The sequence below is a fragment of the Triticum aestivum genome, chromosome 4D (genome assembly GCF_018294505.1).
Source record: "Triticum aestivum cultivar Chinese Spring chromosome 4D, IWGSC CS RefSeq v2.1, whole genome shotgun sequence".
Taxonomy (NCBI): Eukaryota; Viridiplantae; Streptophyta; class Magnoliopsida; order Poales; family Poaceae; genus Triticum; species Triticum aestivum.
Window position 1 is genome coordinate 432,401,227 of NC_057805.1, and position 19,070 is coordinate 432,420,296.

The 19,070-nt window shown below is 42.5% G+C and overlaps 1 protein-coding gene across 1 annotated transcript; it reads left to right on the top strand.

The window, feature by feature from the left end:
* The first annotated feature begins 2,706 nt into the window (after positions 1 to 2,706).
* LOC123098379 (serine--tRNA ligase) lies at positions 2,707 to 6,907 on the top strand. The gene is made up of 10 exons (XM_044520349.1): positions 2,707 to 2,991; positions 3,070 to 3,140; positions 3,235 to 3,396; positions 3,738 to 3,843; positions 4,727 to 4,920; positions 5,356 to 5,459; positions 5,540 to 5,723; positions 5,818 to 5,997; positions 6,113 to 6,334; positions 6,421 to 6,907. Exons 1-10 carry the CDS (start codon positions 2,832 to 2,834, stop codon positions 6,433 to 6,435), a joined length of 1,398 nt encoding a protein of 465 aa, XP_044376284.1. The 5' UTR covers positions 2,707 to 2,831; the 3' UTR covers positions 6,436 to 6,907.
* The last annotated feature ends 12,163 nt before the right edge of the window (positions 6,908 to 19,070 follow it).

Genomic DNA, 19,070 nt, shown 5'->3' on the forward strand with positions numbered 1-19,070 from the left:
AAATGGAAAAGAAAACATAGTTTGCATGACGGCAGCCTCACAAACCCACATCTTCACTCTGCCGGCCTCAACGTACGCTCGTGTAAAATTCGGTTTTAAAAAATAATATAAAAATTTAAGTTTTAAAAAATAATATAAAACGCGAGGTGGCAGTGCTGCGGTCTGCGGGCTTGTTGGCGATGGTAAGCAATCATGTACCTTTCGTTCCCCCACCCACGCTATGTTTTTCCTTTCATTTTTTGTTTTTAGTTTTTATTTTCAGTATTTTTATTCTTTTAAAAAATATTCTGGATTTCAAAATAGTTCTGGATTTTAAAATAATATTTCAAGTTTTAAATTTTTTCCTGAATTGCAAAACATGTTTGCGAATTCTAGGAAAGTCCGCGATTCAAAAAATGTTCCGAACTTGGAAATATGTTGTTGAATTCGAAAAACTTTCACAATTTCAAAATTCAAAAATTGTCATGACTTGAAGTATTGTTCATGAATTTGGAAAACTTTCATAATTTAAAAAACATTCCCGAATTAAAAATATGTTCACAAATTTAAATAATGTTCATGACTTGTAGAAATGTTCTTGAATTCGAAAAGCTTTCACAATTTCAGAATGTGTTAACAAATTTTAAAAATGTTTGTGAATTTAGAAAATGTTTACAAATTTAAAAATGTCATGAATTCAAAAATGTTCATGAATTTCGAAAACTATTCCTGAATTCTAAACTTGTTCTAAAATTTCTAAAACTATTTATTGATTTCAAAATTGTACTAAATTTTAAAGTGAGGAAACAAGAAGAAGTAAAAGCAAAAATATAAAGGAAAAGAGGAGCGCAGGGCACTCGTGGGTTGTCTCCCAGTCCCAGGGTGCGCATTTCATTTCTATCCACCGACAACTCTTATACAACGCGTAATGCGCCACAGAACGAAGTGGCGGTCACACGCCTTGTCTTCGTTAGCTAATCCAACACGATGCCTTGCGCACCTAGTCTATTTGGCAGTGGCGGAGCCAGGATTTCCGACATGGGTATGCATGGTGAATTTTTTTTGCTTCACAACAATGTAAGAAATAAAAAAGTTCATAATACCGATGTGGATCTTGACCTTGGTTTTCAACGTCGATAGATAGCAATGTTGGTGTTGATGTCAAACTTATCTTCAACGCCTTTTAAGTAGCTCTGTCCCACAAACACTTCAAATCACCGCCCTTGTTCTTCATCTTCACACCTATACAAAAAATTGCATGTGTACATGGTGATGGTGGCATGGTGGGCCGTCTTACATATTCAAATGTTCATAATTCAGAAATTAAGATGCTTCAAATTCACCTTGTTTTTCTTGGACTTCTTCACAAATCTTATAGCCAGCCAATGCAAACCAAAGAAAATTAGGGAATGAAGATAATCCTATATTCTTAGCTAACAATTCAGAGAAATCAAGAATAAACACTCTCACTGACTCGCAAAAATCAACCTGACAATGGGAGAACTGCCCATGCTACCCTCGTTGCCAACTTTCCTGCTAGATGGCAGATGCATGTGCGCCGCTGCGACACTGCAGCTTGTAGGTGAAGCTGCGAACAGGCGCGAAGTAGATTGATTGGCGGTGGCTTCCGATGGCCGATGCAGAAATGCGGACGCAGGGCAGCGATGTGCCCAGTTCCTCGATGCGGCGCAGCGGCGGTTGAATCAGCAAAATCGTCGAGTAGAAGGCTCCTAGTCGAGCTGTCTCCTCGGCTCATCAAATCAGGCATTCTTCCCCGAAAGATACGGCCCAGTAGCACGACCTAGGAACGTAGAACCCAATATAGGCCCAAGTGGGTATGAATCGTTACAATTTCTCTTCTCGTGTATCTACAACTACACTGCCATACGTATAAACGCATATAGGAGCTTATATACTGAATTGTTTTTGCAAACAATGTTGGGTATGCATTGCATACCCTTGCATTAGGCTAGCTCCGCCCCTGCTATATGGGCTACCCTTGCATTATGCTAGCTCCGCCCCTGCTATCTGGGCACTTGTCCGATTTCACTGCTCGACCGATTGACAAGTTTACTTGACTTTCTGGGCAAAAAATTAATCTGGAAAACAGGAATTTTAATTTTTTCACAAAATTTTAAAAATTCATGGATTTTCAGAAAGTTTGTAAAATAAAAAAAGATCGTGTATTTATAATATTTTACAAAAAAGAAAAACATTCACAAATTTTAGAATTTGCCTGAATTTTGGAATATAGCTCACCAAATCTAGAAAATTTAATAAATTTCAGGAAAAGCTCTCAAACTTGAAAAAAAAGTTCATGAATTTAAAAAAATTGTTTTTAAAAATATGTTCAACAATTTAAAAAATTCACAAGTTGTAAAAATTTCATGCGTTTGAAAATATTCACAAATTTAAGAAAAGTTTATAATTTTGAAAAAATTGCACGTATTTAGAAAAAGAAAAAAAAGGAAAATCAAATAGAAGTCGTCCTGAAAAAACCCATGGGAAAACTGCATTTAAAAAATTCCATGGAATCTTCAAAAAGGTTCCCGAAAACCGGTGATAAAACTACTACATGTAGATTTTGTTTAGATGAAAATACTACTATACATGGATCGACCGAACATATGCAAATATACAGGGAGGAGAAAGACAAAAAGGAGCTAAATGGGCCGAGCCCAAGGACTAATAGCGGGTGCGCCAAGTTGCGAGGACAAAATGGACTAACTTGGGGCCCCCGCCATCTTCTGTGCGTCAAAACCCTTGCTCCCCGTGTAAAAAACATAGAGAAGAAAATCCCTTCCTCTCCGCCGCCGCCACCGTCCCACCCGTAGCCGCCGTCGCGCGAGAAGATGCTCGACATCAACCTATTCCGCAAGGAGAAGGGCGGCGACCCTGAGCTTGTCCGCGAATCGCAGCGCAGACGCTCCGCCGACGCCAAGCCCGAAACAATAGAAGAAAACGTTGCGCTCGTCGACGAGGTCATCGTCCTCGACGAGGCGTGGCGCCAGAGTAAGAGCTGCTCCGCTCCCTGACCCCTCCCCAAACCTTCCGGATCCGCGGACCCTGAGCCCCAGGATGTCTCTGCAGGGCAGTTTGAGCTTGACAAGATCCGGCAGGAGCTCAACAAGACCAGCAAGGAGATCGGCAAGCTCAAGGCCGTACGTTCGCGTCGATTTGCTCTGTTTTGGTTCCGTTTTTCGCTCTAGGTTGGCTCTGGATTCGCACGTGACCGTGGGTGTGTCGAATTTGCAGAAAAAGCAGGATGCAACGGAGCTGATACAGAGCACAGAGGAGATTAAGAGGAGGCTGGCCGCCAAGGAGAAGGAGGTGGAGGAGGCAAAGACCACCCTCGATGCCAAGCTCGTCACCATTGGCAACCTCGTGCATGAATCTGTGCCCATCAGCGGCGACGAGGTGCGTTGAAAGTGCAAACCTACATTTCGTGGTTCCAGATAACTAAGAGAACATTGGTTTGATTGCATCGTGTCCTTCTTAGCAATTGTTTGCAACTACTAGCTCTAGTTTTTGACCTAGTTCACCCTCATGTTTCCTCTATTGGTATCCCTATTGCAATTTAGGGCACCATAGTAATATACAAGAAAGATCACTGCATTACGTTGAGTTGGGTTTGAATCTGCTTGTGAGCAACTGGATGTGCCTATTCTAGTAATGTGAAATGTCCTGGCTAGCTTTGCTTCACAGAGCTGACACAAAGCCATCTGCATCTCAAGCGGTTTAATATTTCCTTCTCTCAGGCAAACAATGCTATTGTCCGGACATGGGGAGAGAGGAGACTGGAGGAGAACTTGAAGAATCATGTGGATCTTTGCATAATGCTTGACATTGCATCTTTGGACAAGGGTATGTGCTAAAAAACAATCCTCTGTTGCTTGAATGCTTGCTCATTGTGTTTGGATTAGCTTGTTTCAAGTTTAGTTGAAAGTTCAAATGCATATTCCTTTACCCTCTTCTCTTGTTGTGCTAGTTGTCATTCTAGAATGGATGTTGTTCTGCCTCTCTGTAAGACTATAACACAATAACTTTTGTTCCAAACTTTGGAAGAACAGCAATACCGACAAATATAGGTTTTGGCTTCGAAGAATTTTTTATAATCAGTACGACTACAATTTGTATGACTGTATGCGCACAATTCTGGTGCATGCTTTGCTTTATGGCTGATTTGGCAATATGTCTTGTGAAACACTTGCAATAGTATTCTGTGTATTTGACTGAAATTTCTGGTTTCAACTAGCACTGCTGTATCGGCAACTGAAGTTTCTGGCATCAACTAGCACTGCTGTGTCGGCAACTGAAGTTTCTGGCATCAACTAGCACTGCTGTATCAGCAACTGAAATTTCTGGTTTCAACTAGCACTGTTGATTCTGTTGTTTTATCTAGTATGTGGCGTCACAAAAACCACTATCAATTGCTGTTGATACATATATGGGAATATGGGATGGGATTGATAGATTGTATTTGTATTGCTCTGTACAATGTCATGGAACCCCAGACCATCAAATTTAGTAGCAACTTTCTTAAGTTTGCATCTACCCGCACTACCTTCAAGCTTATGAAAAGTTTGTTCTTTTAAACTTAGGAAGCCTCTTTTTTTTCTCATAATATAATAGCACAAGCTCTCTGGGGTTACTCAGTATGTGAAACCCATTGTTATTATCATGTTATGTTGCTCTATTAAATTTTTAGGTATCCCTCATACTTTGTTGCCCACTCAAATTTTTGCAGGTGCCGATGTAGCTGGTGGAAGAGGTTTCTTTTTGAAGGGCAATGGTGTCCTCCTGAACCAGGCATTGATAAATTTTGGCCTAACATTCCTGAGAATACGAGGCTTCACACCAATGCAAACTCCTTTTTTCATGAGAAAGGAAATCATGGCAAAATGTGCCCAGTTGGCCCAATTTGATGAGGAGCTCTATAAAGTAAGCCCAAAGAGGTGTCCCTTCTTACATATTATGGTGTTATCGAGCATCCGTGCTTTCATTTATTTGTGTATTGAAAAACTAGGCCATGTTCGCCAATGCTTTCTCGGGGCATGCTAACATATTCTCTTGTTGCCAGTTTGTCATTGTGTGTTCACAGCTTCATTAAGCATCGCCCGGTTTCATTAAACATAATGGTAGACAGATTGGTAGTGATTCTCAGACAAGTATCCTTTCAAATCCAGTTCTAGCCATCTGGCTAGTCTTGACATGTATTGTTCAGGGGGATGTTTGGAGCTATTGCTTGTTTAATTCTGTTATAGTACACTGGTTCCTGATGATCATTGTTGTTTTGAACTAATGATGTTTCAAAATAGTATTATTTGACCCAACACATGTAATATAATGTCCATGACCATTAGTTGCATTTGGCAGGTAACAGGTGACGGAGACGATAAGTATCTCATAGCTACATCTGAGCAACCACTATGTGCTTATCATTTGGGTGATCGGATATATCCTGCTGATTTGCCAATTAGGTTTGTAATGCGTAACTTTTAAGTAGCTTTTCTTCAGTTACTATACGTTAGTTATTTGATAATAAACTTTGCCCTTTTAGATATGCTGGGTTCTCCACGTGCTTCCGGAAAGAGGCTGGTTCACACGGGAGGGATACAGCTGGCATCTTCAGAGTCCACCAGTTTGAAAAGATTGAACAGTTCTGTGCCACAAGTCCAAATGACAATGAATCCTGGGAAATGCACGAGGAAATGATAAAAAATGCAGAAGATTTTTATAAGGAGGTACGTATCTGAAGCTCTGTGAACCTTAAACACCATGTTTATAGCTTCGACTGTGTGGACATGTTTAAACATTTCTATATTGTGCACCTTGCAGATTGGCCTACCATATCAACTAGTTTCCATTGTCTCTGGTGCACTTAATGATGCTGCAGCCAAGAAGTATGATTTGGAAGCATGGTTCCCTGCATCCAAAATCTTCAGAGAATTAGTATCATGTTCAAATTGCACAGATTATCAGGCAAGGAGACTTGGAATAGGCTATGGCCAGAAAAAGGTAGGGTTTTGTTTCAAATCGGCAATAGTAAATAACACCGATCTGCTTTACTTCTGCTTGGTGTAGACCAAAATTTCTGATCACTTGTCACCGCTGATGCATGTTCAAATTGCAGAATGACGAGCAGTCGAAGCAGTTTGTTCATATGTTGAATTCTACGCTGACTGCAACTGAGAGGACCCTTTGCTGTATTCTGGAGAACTACCAGAGGAAGGATGGCGTTGAAGTGCCCAAAGCACTGCAGCCATTCATGGGTGGGATAGATTTCCTTCCTTTCAAGCGTCCTCTTGATAGCAAACAAGCTGCTGACTCCAAACCCAGCAAGTCTAAACCCAAGGTAGTTTGCTCCTCTTTGCTTTTCTTGTTTCAGAAGTCAACATGTTAATCCACCATCTGAGCTTTTATTTTGTCCTCTACTTGCAGGGAAATGCAGCTTGAGCTGTAAGAGGGGCGAATGGGAACTTATTTCCATCAGGCAGATAATGATACATCCTTTTGTTAATTTCTGGGTCGTCTGGTGTCCCATTTCTTTTTAACAAAAAGACATCGTGGCGCTATATTTCATTAAATGAAGTTGAAGTTACAAAGCTAGGGTAACCAAATGAAAAAAGGGAAACCGACGCCGGCAATCGGTCTATACAGCCGGCTGTAACCACATTCATGGCGGCTTGTATAATCTTTCATTCAAGTTGGCACGACCCAGCATCTGGCCTCATCCGCGAGTCGACTGAAGATCTGCATGGCGGAGCAGTTCGAAATGGTGTCCCATTTTGGATGTTTTGTTTACAAAACATTGCAATCCAGGATATGTGCTCACATTTTACCAAAAAGTACATTAATATCTTTTCATGATTGTACTTATTAGTTTACGTCACTCATTAATCGTTTTAAGTTGTCTAGACTTCACTTATTTGTTATGGTGGCATGTTGTGACTGGGTTTGAACTTTGAAGGCTGGTGTGTACAATTCACACTCATTGCCTGAATAGCAGTGGTACTACTCACAGGACAGAAAAGACCATGGCTAGAACTTATTTACCACAAGCCCTCGGCTTAATGCCACCGCCCCTGAGCGGTGTGTCAATGCCTGCTTGTGAGCGGTGGCGCGTAGCCAGTTGAAGGGGTGTGACGCCACCGCCCACCGTTTGGTTACCTCGATGTGTGTTGATCTTTGTTGGTGCGCTGGATCATCGCGCGGAGCCCTCCGTCGAAACGTGCCACAGGTCGCTGCTCAACTCCTTGCTGGGCATGTCAGGTTAGCGCTGTTCCTCCATGTTCCAGGCTTTCACTGCTCTGCTCGACGTTACTGTATCCCTCCTGATCTCAGTTTACTGCATTCGGATGGCCTTCAAACGCCAGGATTTGCAGCTGCCAGTTGTAGCAGGGTGGCATGGCATGTGCATCTTCTGCCCCATTCACATTTTGAATCGAGCAACCTACCGTTCTACGTATTTCAAAAGACAATACGAAGTGTACGGAACACATGCTATCCTGACATCAAAACGGCGTCTGTTAACTGTAATGTAACCTATCCTGACATCTGCACGGAAGACACACGCTGTTATACCGTGAATGAACCAAAAAGGCCGGCAACTGGTGACTCTACAACCTGTCGACCATTGGCGTGCCTCTACAACTACCAGTGCAGTACGCATCGCAGGCGTAGAACGTAGGAATTCGTTCAAGTGGTTACCCAACCCAGGTAGTACTAGAATGCAAGGGACCATGACCGGGAATTCATGCCTGCCGATTGGGACGGGACCGCCTGACGCCCCCAGTAAATGGGCATACTTAATCTGGTTGTTCGGGCCTGCATGCACTATGATGATCACGCTGGCTGGCTGGCGGCTTTGCATCTAGATAGTGCAGAACACCCCCGGCCCGACCCATGGCTGGGTTTCAAAAGTGCGATGGGACCTGCCAAGGATTTTGAAAGCGTGATCCTGTAATCATGGCGAGGAACAATGGTCGGTTAGTTGCGCCACTGCCCGCCGGTGTCGTCTTCTTTAGGAGCAAAGCAGCTCCTTGTCAAGGCACGAGCTTATGAAACGAAAAGAAATGCGCCAAGGGAATTGCTAAGCTTCAGTTTCCTCAGACAGGTGCGGAGCTGGCCATGTTCGCCAATCCTATAATAATAGTACTGGCTTGTTATTTCTCAATCAGACGGCGTTTCGTGAAATGATTTGGTACTAGAGCATGTGTTTCTCTACGTTTATGATTTATTCCAGAACTCCCTTGTCAATAATGGAATGTTAAGTTTTAAGTACGTCTACTACCAACCCCGTTATAATGATTATGTCCCTGTTCTATAAGGGCATCTTCAACGCCGACCCTCGAAACGGCAGCATAAGTCCGGGTCCATTCTACCATTCAACATGGTATTCTATCGGTCCGCGGAGCGGTACAGATGCCCAAATTGAAAGCAAACTTGAGGGGGGGGGGGGGGGGGAGTCTTTGTGGGAGTCCGGACCGCCACCACGTAGGACTTCGACACCTCCAGGTCCCAACCCACTAAAATCCTCCCTCCCGTTTCCATTCTCTTTCACTTCGCCTCTACTCCCCCTTACTTAGTATCCGCACTCTCCTCGTCCGCGCCGCCATTGTACCACTCCCGCCGCCGCCCAGGCATTGACGTACGTCCGCACCCCCACCCACGCGCTCGCTCGTCTTGTACTACGACGTCATCCACCCAGCTTCCGTCCGCAGCCAGGTACCCTCCGACCCCTGTCGACGCCGTCCATGAGGACACTGTTGGGAAACATAGTAGAAAACAATAAAAAATTGCACCTACGATCACCCAAGATCAATATGAAGATGCATAACGGGTTGAGATCACGATCGTTACCGTCGCCGAGTTGCAGCGGAAGAAAAACGTGTTGGTGTAGATCGTACTTGGAGTCCCTCGAACCGTCGATGGACAATCTCTCGTACCGCTCACGAGCAGACCATCAAACCGAAGACCGAAATCACGACCTCTTTACTTGGTTGCAAGCATGCAACCTTCAGGATCCGGCAGCGCTTCGCCGTCCAGAGCTAATCGTCGCCGGAGAATTAGAGGAAGGAGATTAGAACCACACAGGACTCCTAATTATGAGGACAAGAGGATTAGTCTAGCTCTAATTAATCAACTAGGACCAACTAGAATTAGAACTAGTAGAACTAGAGGAGGCTCCAAAACTTGTATGTTCAATTGTGGCCAATACATCAAGTATATATAGGTTGGAGGGGAAGAAGAGGGTTGCAACCAAGGAGGGAAAGCCTGCTTGGGGTGCTGATACGTCTCCAACGTATCTATAATTTTTTATTGTTCCATGCTATTATATTATCCATCTTAGATGTTTTATATGCTATTTTATATTATTTTTTGGACTAACCTATTAACCTAGAGCCCAGTGCCAATTTTTGTTTTTCTTTGTTTTTGAGTTTTACAGAAAAGGAATATCAAACAGAGTCCAAATGAGCTGAAAATTTACGATGATTTTTTATGGATCAGAAGAAGCCCCCGAAGCAAAAGAGTTGGGCAGAAGAGTCCCGAGTCAACGACAAGGGTGGAAGGCGTGCCCACCCCCCTAGGGCACGCCCCCCTGCCTTGTCGCTGACTCGTGGACCCCCTGACGTGAAACTGACGCCAAAAATTCCTATAAATTCAGAAACCCCTAGAAAGAAACCTAGATCGGGAGTTCCGCCGCCGCAAACCTCTGTAGCCACAAAAAACCAATCGGGAGCCCGTTCCGGCACCCTGCCGGAGGGGGAAACCATCACCGGTGGCCATCTTCATCATCCCGGCGGTCTCCATGACGAGGAGGGAGTAGTTCACCCTCGGGGCTGAGGGTATGTACCAGTAGCTATCTGTTTGATCTCTCTCTCTCTTGTTCTTGATTTGGCACGGTCTTGATGTACCGCGAGCTTTGTTATTATAGTTGGATCATATGGTGTTTCTCCCCCTCTATCTTCTTGTGATGAATTGAGTTTTACCTTCCAGGTTTCACTATTATCGGATTGAATACTATTATGGATTTCAAAACACTTGATGTATGTCTTGCGTGAGATACCCGTGGTGACAATGGGGTGTTCTATTGATTCACTTGATGTATATTTTGGCACTCAACTCGCGAATTCCCGAGGTGACATTGGGGTAATCTATGCATAGGGGTTGATGCACGTTTTCGTCCTTGTTTCTCCGGTAGAAATCTTGGGGCACTCTTTGAGGTTCTTTGTGTTGGATTGAATATTATGAATCTGAATGCATATCGTATAATTGACCCACGGATACCTGTGGTGACATTGGAGTATCTAGGTGACATTGGGGTTGATTGATGTGTGTCATATGGTGTTATTTTACTACGAACTCTAGGGCTGTTTGTGACACTTACAGGAATAGCTCAATGGATTGATCGGAAAGAATAACTTTGAGGTGGTTTCGTACCCTACAAGCAATTTCATCTTATGTTCTCCGCGATAGAAACTTTGGAGTGACTTTTGTCGCATGTTGAGGGATTGCCATATGATCTAATTATGTTATCATTGTTGAGAGAACTTGCACTAGTGAAAGTATGAATCCCAGGACTTGTTTCCAAGCATTTCAATACCGTTTTCGCTCACTTTTACCACTTGCTACCTTGCTGTTTTTATATTTTCAGATTACAAAAATCTATATCTACTATCCATATTACGCTTGTATCACCATCTCTTCGCCGAACTAGTGCACCTATACAGTTTACCATTGTATTGGGTGTGTTGGGGACACAAGAGACTCTTTATTATTTGGTTGCAGGGTTGTTTGAGAGAGACCATCTTCATCCTACGGCTCCCACGGATTGATAAACATTAGGTCATCCACTTGAGGGAAATTTTCTACCGTCCTACAAAACTCCGCGCTTGGAGGCCCAACACGAGTCTACAAGAAGAAGGTTGCGTAGTAGACATCAGGCGCCGACCCAAGGAGGGAGGAGTTGGACTCCCCTACTCCCAATTCGGCCTCCTTCCTTAGGGACTTTTTGGCCCAAGCTGGCCTTTTTAAGCCCGTTTATATTTAAATTAAATATAAGGACGCGACTAACATCGGACTAGCATCAGATCCGCACGATCGTCACCCACCTCCCTCCCGCGCGACCCGCTTTGCCCGGGCCACCCACCCCCCTGCCGCGCCACCCGCTTCGCCAGGACCACCCACCTCCCTCCCGCGCGACCCGCTTCACCAGGGCCACCCACGATGACCCAGCCTTCCTTTGCGAGGCCCAGCACGCACAGCGCATGATGCCCAAGACAAATACAACCCCTCTGGCCCACCTTGCCTCGCACGTGACTTACCACACCAAAACCCCAGTTTCTTACCTCCATCCCAAGAAACAGACACCTGCCCCCGATTTGTTCTCCTCTCTCCCCAACCCGCCCCCATCGCCGACGAGCTGCGCCCCCGATCTGATCCACCAAAAAAACCACCAAAAACACTCCCAAACACAAGGATTTGAGAGAGAGAGCCTGGTTTACCACATCATCAATACAAGGGTTACCACATGCTACGGGACCGATTACCCCAATTCTTCTGAATTTCGCCAGAATCAGGCAAAAATTCAAGGAGGTAAGTGATTCAAACTACATACACATGCAACATTTTCATTTCATACCAATAAAATCAAGGCAAAATCCATGGGATAAGAACAAAGCCAGAAAGTTGCAGAAAAAGATAGCCCTTTTCCTAGCCTACAAATCCTACATGTGTGGAATTCCTCCATCATAATTGAGTTACCATTCAAATTCAGTCAGGTTACCAACAAGATTGTATTAAGTTGCCCTTTTTAAAGCCAAAAAGTCGGTAAAAGTGATCCATTTTCCAAGCCTACAGATTCTACATTAGTTCTTTCATCCCTCGTCATTGAGTTACCATCATAATCTAGATAGGTTACCATTATGATTCTATTAAGCTATCTTTTTCGAAGCATGTTAAAACTACATGTATGAAATTTCTCATTAATAATTGAGTTACCATTTCAAATCAATATAGATTACCAAAGTGTATGCACCGAGTAATCAGTATAAAACAAGAATAAAATAATGAAAAAAGCATCCTCTAACACTTATTCACCGTAAAAAATCCTTTTTTATTGGAGAACCATTAGTGTATGTGAACAACAAAAAGGGCACAACAACCCATGACAGAACAAGTTATCATGCTAATTCAGAAGAATTTACCAGAAAAACTCTATACCAGCACTTATCAGCCCATGGATCCACACAAAACCAAGGTGCTAGCACTACAAGAATACCATGTGTGTTGATTTACATTATTGCAATCAGAATTGATTGATAAGAAATGATGTTGATGAAATGAGGTTGCAGATACTATCGTTGTCATACTCTCATACGCTGGTTACTTCCAAAATGATACCTGTTATAAAAATGAAGTAATCAGCGCAAAAAAGAAAAATAATAATTGTTGTGAAAAAATAATCAATATTGTTTGCAAGTGTGGAATCGATGGATGCGATTATATGCGCTAGCAAGTGCCGCAACACAAAAATGGCGCATGACAACGGGGGTAATGTGGATATCAAAAAAACAGTGGTGACAAACCAATAGTGTGAGGATGCACACACGGCAAGCTTTGGTTCTGCCAACATCAACAAAACAGACAAAGGTAACATTTACCATGCTACCACATTTTTATACACACAAAGTTACCATCCAACTTGAATTGCAATTACCAACCATGTTGTTTACAACTACCACATTTACTACAAGCTAGTTACCATGCAAAAATGCATTACATTTACCATGCATCAGTTCACAACAGAAATACTAACAAACTTAAATGCACGCAAGTTACCATGAAATTTGGTACAATTACCACTCTCACTGCATAAAAATTATCATGCAATCTGCATTATAATTACAATGATTCCAGTTTACAACTACCAGCAGCTGAATTGCATGCAAACTTTACCAGGCCAATGGAGTGCAAGTTACCACACATTTTGGTGTGCAAATTACCACACAAACTAACATCTTCAAAAACATTGCAGGTGCTACATCTAGAAGCAAGCCAATGGTCCGAGAGCGAAGCAAAGAACCGACTACTAGCAACATAGGGGGGAGAGAAAGCTTCTTTGACCAGTTAGTCAGCGAGCCAACGAGTCCAGAAACAGGAGGGGTGAATGCTGATTAGGGAGACAAAAACACCGAGGCCTACTCCACACTGAAGCCTCCTGATGAAACGATGAAGTTTGACACTTATGAGGAAGCTTATGATCACTACAACTCTACAAGCAATATGTGCTCAGAAATGGGTTTGGGATAAGGCTAGAATACAGGAAAACAATAAAAGACGATACTGTAAGCAAAGTCCTCTTGGTTTGTGGGAAAAGCGGCAAGCAAAAAAAAACAAGGAGGAGACGCAGGATGTGCAGAACCCAAAAGGCATCGTGAAGAAGAGGAAAAGAGGGAAGGTTGTGAGGACCGAATGTCCGGCCCACCTTTACATTACTCACATGGATGCGTGGTGGAGAGTCAAACGCTTCAACGACAACCACAACCACCCTCTAATCAGAAAGCCGTCCCTGACAAAGTTCCTATCATCACATAGGAACATTCCCAAAGATGAGCAGGACTTCTTGAAGATACTGCACGGATGCAACATAGAGACATCAAGACAGATGCAACTAATGGCATGGTTCTACGGGTCTCCTAACAATGTACCATACACGACAAAGGACATCGCAAACCAGCGAGCTAAATTCCGCATGGAGTACCGCCACGCTGATGTGGGAAGCACAGTCTCATACTTCCAAGATATGAAGGCACAAGATCCAGATTTCTATTGGAGAATAAAACTTGATGACGAGGACTGGGTGGAAAATTTGTTCTGGATAGATGGTGCGTCGCACAGGGCATATGCTAGATACAATGATGTCATCTCATTCGGCACAACATACATGGCAAACATGTACAAGATGCCCTGTGCGCCCTTCATTGGCATTAATAACCATGGGTAGTCAATCCAGTTTGGTTGTGGATTTGTTCAAAATGAACTACCTGGTAATTTTGTGTGGCTGTTTAATGCATTCTTGAATGCAATGGGTGGAATTGCGCCAAAGAACATAATAACATATCAAGATTTTGCAATGAGGAGTGCTATATACATCAATTCTAAAAGCGTCATGCGATATACATCAATTCTAAAAGAATTTAAGGCATCAACCAAAGGCGCTTGCCTAACAGATGATGGAACCAGATTGGCAAGAAAACACCTGTATAATTTCAAGGAGGAGCTTGAAACCCTGAAGAATAGTCAACTTAAAGAAGCAAGAAAGGAAAAGGAGGGAGCAAAATGATCATTTCAAGGACAACCGGGTCACTGCTCGAAACCTATGGGTCAGGTGGATGAAGACAACTCCACCTTACAGCAAACAATCGCCCCCAATGCGCAGCAACAGGAGAACCCCATCACACAGCAAACAATCACCCTGATGCGCAGAACAAGAGAACCCCCCCACACACACATAGCAAACAAGCGCCCCTAATGCGCAGCGACATGAGAACCCCGCCAAACAGCAAGAAAGTGTGCCTGTGACGATACATGCAAGCAAAAAACAATCATGCTTTGGTCTTCTAGCCCCCACATCCTGATGCAACTCAGCCATCAAACACAAAGTTGATCCTAGACCCACCCAAGACTACAACAAAAGGGCGGCCAAAGTAAAAAAGGAAGCAGTCAGGTTTTGACATTGCGAAGCCCAAGTCACAAAGGAAATGTGGTGTGTGCGGGAGCATGGACCACGACAAACGCAAATCAGCACCCTACTATGCCAGTTACCAGCATTGTATGATGAAGTTGTCATGGCTTTGTAATACAAGATTTTTATATGTATATTTTTGCAAGCTATCAGCACCATGCTATGCCAGTTACCAGCACTGTATGATGAAGTTGTCATGGATTTGTAATCCAAAGATTTTATATCTACATTTTTGTAAGCTACCGACACTGCATTGTATTAGTTAAGAACAAGAATTACTCCTGCTTGGACTTATAAAAAATAGAAGCAAGAAATCTTGGTTGTCGACCAAGATGCTCGCAGTTATCAAATAAAATGTGATCCAATTTATAATGACCGGCAATGAATTAATCATCTAGTCAATGATTTTGTATACTATAGTAAACAACATGTCAACACTTTTCTCAATGACATTATCATGACAGATTCATGTAAAAGTTATCGGGATAGTTTGGTAGAAGTTATCACAATGTGTCAGCATTAGTTACCAACCCTCACATCAATATATACTTGTGATGATGTGCCTCTAATGCAACCAAACAAAGTATAACAACACAGTCATAACAATTCTCACCTCATCATCCGCTGCCAAAAAGATGATAACGCCACTGCCTGCATTTGTTTTGATCATGATCTAACCACCTCAATGTCAGAATTTTCCTGAGAGCTGGAATTTGTTCTTGAGTTAAGGCCAGGATATTTTTCCCATCCCACACCTCAAGATACGTGCAGGCGAAAAATCCACAATCAATTCTGAAACATTTGTGACGGAAACAAGCCACAATCAGCTTCATTGAGGTTGCGAACGGTCAAAAAAATAGTGATCAGAATATATAGTGAGGTGTAAAAGAGAGTGAATAAGCCACAACTAACTCATTATCCCGTTTCATCACATCAATGTACACAAGTTCATAGTCCTGAATTTGCTTATGTGAGTCCTTGTAATTTATCAACCAAGCCTTCTTTATAGCGTTCATGTATCTTGTCGCATGCTCGATAAGAGAAGGACTATCTTGTTCGTGCAATGAATCTAGAACTTCGAACCGTTTCGCCCTGAGATTTAGTGACAACACATACCAATGCCCATCATTTGGACCGGCACCCAACTTTTGCAAAGCAGGGAATAGCAGCTGCAATTTAAAGGCAGTAAGCTTGGAAGGGCAGAAAGAACAAAATTACCAAGGTAAAAAAGATACTAAATTTCACAGGGGAGGAAACTAAAAATTATCAGGGCATTAAGCTCAAAGTTACCAGTGTGCACAAATAGGTTATCATGACAGAAAGAACAAAATTACCAGGGTAAAAAAATACTGATATTAATAGGAAAGCAAAAACAAAACCTTATCAGGACACTACTTGTAAAGTTACCAAGGAACTTATACTAGAGTAACCATGTATTGGACAAAAACAACGTATAAAAATAGTTAACATGTCAGAAAAGAGACATGAAAATGTGAAAAATATCCAGGAAACATGAACATACCTGATCCTGGTGACTGAGAATGTAAAATTGGCCCCGTCGGAAATGCTTCAATACAGACTTGCATTTGAAGTCTCCTATCAACAGGTACACAGACATTAGCCAAGGGAAGATGACCCTTTTTGACATTTCCTTATACTAAATGCAAACATGTAACTCAACAATGCTGGTTGATAGTTGCCCAATTCCCTTCACACAGTCGGCAAGCTCGCCGAGAGTGACCCACCTCCCATCAATGTCGATAACCCTAACACTACATTACAAAAAGATTTAAAAATACATTTAAAAAATGGCATAAAAATGTATTACAGTGAAAATGAGAAAAAAGGAAAGGTTCATTGTTACCCCTTAATCTTGGAGTTAGAATCAGTGGTATTCTCGATAACTTCATTGTAAAAAAAACTCTTCCTCATTGGTGGGTGTGAGGGTAGCAAAAGGCAAGGGCAGGTATTTGGACGGGTGGGTGACCCTAACTTTCCGAATAAAGGATTTAGGGGTTGCACTGCGTACTAATTGCTCTGTGTGAGGTGGTAATTCTGGTGTAACAAATGTTGGACTTTGAGAGTGGTCTGGTAAAAACAAAAAACAAAACTAAGATGTATAGTGTAACAAAGACATGAGTAAGCAAGGTAAAAAACATTGAAACATAAGTTATCAACAAATGGGTGAAGAACTTATCAAGTGGTGGGGTAGAACTTATCAACTGTCACATGTTTTGCATGGTTGGAAAACGAAAAAAGCTATTTATACAGGGGTTGCAATGTTCAGGGACCAGAAAACAAATCACCTCTTTGGACATTGGATTTCCCTTTTACTGTTGGATTGTCATGTTCAAACTCTTCCCACCACATGAGAACCTCATCGTCGTCAATCTCAACATCATACACTTGCACACGACGATCTTTCAGGGTTACATAAAGAAAAGAAGAGGGATGAGGACATGAACAATGATGATAAGCAAGATAATGTATTGAAAGAAAGTAGTATAAAAAATGAATCAATAGAAATGAAGTTATCAGGCCCACATTACAAAAATTACCAGGTAATGTGAAGGTGGATTACCAGCACACAAGTATGGGCTTTTAAAGAACATATTAGATAATGTTAAGATTGGGGCATAATGAGGAGCACGTGTGATAACCTGAAAGCATGTATTAAAAGATGACCAAAGAACTTTATGTGCTAGAATTGGTAAGGAATATATGTGGGTGGAGTTATCATGTCCATGACACAGAAATTACCAGGATATGAACAGTTGAGTTACCAGGATAATGGCAAAGGACTTATCAGGATAATAAAATGAGGGGATAATAACAAATTATAGAGGAAAAGAGTACACAACTGCTAGTACTAGTGCAATCATGTTAGGTAAGCATGACAATGTAAGGAAAACAACTACACAATGATATGAGATGTATGTATCACACACTTACTATAGTTAGTAACAGATAAAAGTGAAGAGTTACCAGGCCCATGGTCGGTGTCATATCAACAGCTTTCAACACTCACTGAGTTACCAGGGGAGAGGTTTGAGTTATCACCAATATGTCAGGCAGGTTACCAGAAGAAACATATTGTATGTATCATCTCGGCTAGTGTCGTACAACATATTTTAAGGAACATGACAAAAATATATCCCGGGTACTGAAAGCACGAATGTTCATTTGCACATCACACAAGCATAAAAGTCGTTTTACATTCATCCATACACTCAAAGCATAAAAAAGCCAAACCCATAAATAACAAAAGCACAACTAGCCGAAAAACAAAATGTCTTCACTGACATAATTCCATCCATCACTCTCGCTGCAAAAGCAAAGACGCAAGGTCTTCACTTACCAGAGTTGCCTGGCGCAGCCCAAGCAACCGGATGCACGTCGATAACTTTCCCTCCTTTCTTGCCCTTGAAGTCAGCAGCACTGGGAGATGCAAGCCCTAGAACCGCGACAGGGCCAGTAGCTTGTGCTGCAGGTGGTACTTGAGACGATGCCGCCGCCGCTAATGCTTCTCCTGCTGCAGGTGGTACTTGAGCCGATGCAGTCGCCGCTGATGCTTCTAGTGCTGGAGGTGGTACTTGATCAGATGTCGCCGCCGCTGATGCTTCTGGTGATGGAGGTGCAGCTTGACCCGTAGGAGCCGATACTGGTGCAACTTAAACCGTTGGAGATGCTTCAGTCGATGGTGGTACTTGTGGCGTCGCACCAAAAATGGCATCAAGCCCAAGAGAGCAGCCGAGTGGCGTAAAATCACCATAGGCTACATATACAGCTGCGTCTTCTCCAGCTCCAGGGGTGCTCGACTCTACGACAAGGTCAACTTCTGCAATAACACCAACAGTAACACACAAATGGAAAAAGGCATCAGATAAACATGAAATGGACATTGTATTTGTTAACATCAGAACAATAAACATGAGTTAACATGGCTGTAAAGAGGCAAGTTGTAAGTGCATCTAGTGTCACCCCTAGTTGGTTTTGGAGTATTGACGACAAACTTGGTTGAGGGACTAATGTGTTTGTGAGAATTGCAGGATAACACAGGTAGTGGTCCCTTATTGATTCGGTTTACCTACCAGAGATGACCCCTAAAAATGTGTGAAGACATTGAAGACAATGGTGGTCTGTGAAGATATTCACAGTGAATATTATGACATGAGAAGACATTCACATGAAGACTATGGAGTACGAAGACATAGTTGTTTCGTAGCTTCTTTTCTTCTTTGTTGAGTCATAGGAACCACCGTACTGTTAAGTGGGGTCCAAGTGAACAAAGTCAGAGTGACTGATGTGATGCTCAACCAAATCCTATGTCTTCGAGCGAAGA